The sequence below is a fragment of the Embiotoca jacksoni genome, unplaced genomic scaffold (assembly GCF_022577435.1).
Source record: "Embiotoca jacksoni isolate LCO1_2020_lvr unplaced genomic scaffold, fEmbJac1.0.p SCAF_14, whole genome shotgun sequence".
Lineage (NCBI taxonomy): Eukaryota > Metazoa > Chordata > Actinopteri > Embiotocidae > Embiotoca > Embiotoca jacksoni.
Genome location: NW_027185274.1, coordinates 7464618 through 7467556, shown reverse-complemented (window position 1 = coordinate 7467556; position 2939 = coordinate 7464618). Strand labels below are relative to the sequence as shown.

Sequence of the window (2939 nt, the reverse complement as noted above, 5' to 3'; positions counted from 1 at the left end):
AGTGACGCTCGCTTCCGGAAAATGTTCGACGTTTGCGCTTGCGCGTTTTTGACTGCAACCCATGCATGTCTGTATTAGATCTTAAGGTTGGAGTGAGGTGAGTGTTTCATACTTAGTTATCAAATACAATATTGTTGATTTAAAGTGTTAAAGTAAATCTAACCACTTACAGCACACTTTTGTGTTATATATGTTCCACTTAATCATGGAAGAAAATAGGAAAACGAAAGCAAGAGTGTATATTCTCCACCAACTGTGTGGTTAAATAGCTCAACAATAAAATTCCCCTTTTTAACTTTGGTTTAGGTTTAATTTTACTCAGGGAGAAGCTGGAAATGCATAGCATTTTTTAACATGATCCCATTTCTGCCTCTGGGATCCATAAAGTATTTCAAATTCTGATAAATCAGATGACAAGGATTACTCCAGAAGATTAAGATAGGTCTAAAACATTTCACCCGATTGCTTTCATACTTGTCCTTTTCAATTTCTGGCATGAGATCAATTTAGTTTATTTCATATATATTCTAAAAAGGCAAAATATGCTTATAAATGACAATTGTTTGTAACAAATGTATTAAGACAGGATTGTAACTAATTTTCATAAATGAAAGATATACACAATGAAGACAATAGAATGAGTCACACAGCAGGACAGCCTATGAATAGCCTATATACAAATATACAATTTTCACAATAATTTGTGGCTGTTATATTTCTTTGGCTTACCCCTTCACAGTCAGGGGATTTTATACATAATGCCTCTGGACCAGCTTCTTGCATTTTACTATTTGTGGTTTAAAATGGTTCACATTGTCCTTCATATTATTACTTCTTCATAGTACAATAACATTTAGAACAGAATAAATATAGAACTTTGATATATTGAATTCATTTTAGGTACTTTTATTTGTCCATGCACTTGTTTGGAGAAAGGGTTAAGTGCCTGCTCAGTGAAGTATAAAGTTTAGAGGACATTGCATTTGAATTTTGACTGCACATGTGGACATGTGTCAGTAACTTCCTCTTTTCTGTAATGATTTCAGTGACTTTTCTGGAAGTGCAACAGTTATATGTTCAGTGATTGTATTTACGTAATGAATGAGCGGCAGTAAAAAAGCTTCAAAATGGAGCATTAAACGTGTTTTTACTGGAAGGATGAATTGATATGGTGACGTCAACAACATGCATGGTAAGTTAAGGTCATTCTTGTCTAACATTAACCATATCTTTATCTTTTTAAATGTGATTTTGCAAGCGTTAAAGTCCTCACAATTTCTCTGAAGTTTTGAGGACTTTCAGAAAATTATCACACCTTTGTGGACTTGATGTTAATTGTTCGCAAATTTCAAAAATGTATCTATCTATCTATTTATCTATTTATCTATCTATCGATCTATCGATCTATCGATCTATCTATCTATCTATCTATCTATCTATCTATCGATCTATCTATCTATCTATCTATCTATCTATCTATCTATCTATCTATCTATCTATCTAGCTACAGTTTGTTGTTTTATTTCAGGTTGGTTCCAGAAACTCTTGAAGTCGAGAGAATTTTATTCAACTCAACATGAACAAGAAGCCAAACCAACAAAAAGCTCTTCTGTCAGCAGTGTACCAACATCTCATTTGTCCACATTACCACTGAGTTCTTTGTCATCATCATCATCATCATCATCTTCACCAGGGAAAACCCCTTCTAAACAACTACAGTTTGCTCTGAGCTCTAAGATGAGATGGGAGCTAAAATATGATGTATTTCTGTGCCACAGCACTGCCCACAGTGACATTGAAGAGGCCACCCGCCTGGTCTCGTTCCTTGAGGCCCCTCCCCGCAGCCTCAGGTGCTTTCTGTGGCAGAGGGACAGCTGTCCAGGGGGTGCAGTTTCCACTGAGTTTTGCCAGGCTGTGCAGAACAGCCACTTGCAGGTTCTGCTCATTACTCCCAGCTTTTTGCAGGAAGAATGGTGCAATTATGTGATGCACCAGGCTCTGGCAGAGGGACCTATGTCCAACAGGATGATTCCATTGGTTCACAACCTGTCCCACTCTCAGTACCCGCAGGAACTGAAATTCTATTACTACATTGACCTGAGCAGGAACCCTGACCGAGGCTATACTTTTGTCAACAAAACGGTACTCAAATGTAAGTAAAGGGGAAAAATAATGTTTTCCAGACAACGTTCATTAACTTAAATCAAGCCAAAATCATAGCCCAAAGTTTAAAATGATATGTGTTGAAATCTGTTTTATGTCATGGGCAAAACTTAACCTACGATACACACTGTGAAAGTAGCCAACTGTTTTCTCCAATTAGCATTTTGGTTCCTTTAAACACTGCAATAAATGAGGTCACCTGCAGTGAATCAAAGCTTTTTGGAAGAAGATCTGTTTTTAATCATATCCTCCTGATTTCTTCCTCAGACCTGGAAGACCTGGTAACAAAGGGAATGACACTTGATAGCAACATGGAAAGCTAACAGTGGATTAGATGGAAGAAAGCAGCCCACAAGATGACAACTTGCTGTCAAAGTACCAGACCGATGGGACCTTTATTCGGCTGGTAGTGATGCAGAATAAAGATGAAAGCTTCAGTAATGTTTTCTGTGATCATCATCAACAGTGATTGAGGGTATGATGAAGGACAAGCGGCTCTGAATGGAAAAACACTGCTGTTATTGACTGAACTCAATTTTAGTGACGCTTTCATCACATCATACAGTGACTTGAAGGTAGCCTATAAGCTGCAGCGACATTATTAGACTTTTGTGTTATGTTCATACGGTCAGAAGGAAACCTTTCATCCAAGGCAGCATGACGGTTCATTTCCTGGATCAGATTTAGAGCAATTCAACATGTGCCAACCTTGTTGAGCACACATGAAGGGAATTCAGTTCAGTCTGTGCTTGTATCCTATAATTCTGATCAATTGC

General features: G+C 37.5%; 1 protein-coding gene across 1 annotated transcript; it reads left to right on the top strand.

Moving 5' to 3' along the window:
• The first annotated feature begins 1069 nt into the window (after positions 1-1069).
• tirap (toll-interleukin 1 receptor (TIR) domain containing adaptor protein) lies at positions 1070-2599 on the top strand. Its single transcript, XM_069147293.1, has 3 exons — positions 1070-1192; positions 1529-2152; positions 2431-2599. Exons 1-3 carry the CDS (start codon positions 1186-1188, stop codon positions 2484-2486), a joined length of 687 nt encoding a protein of 228 aa, XP_069003394.1. The 5' UTR covers positions 1070-1185; the 3' UTR covers positions 2487-2599.
• Positions 2600-2939: the final 340 nt, after the last annotated feature.

Coding starts and splice junctions, on each gene's coding strand:
- tirap (XM_069147293.1), top strand. Junction 2,153..2,430: donor CAACAAAACGGTACTCAAAT/GTAAGTAAAGGG, acceptor TTTCTTCCTCAG/ACCTGGAAGACCTGGTAACA.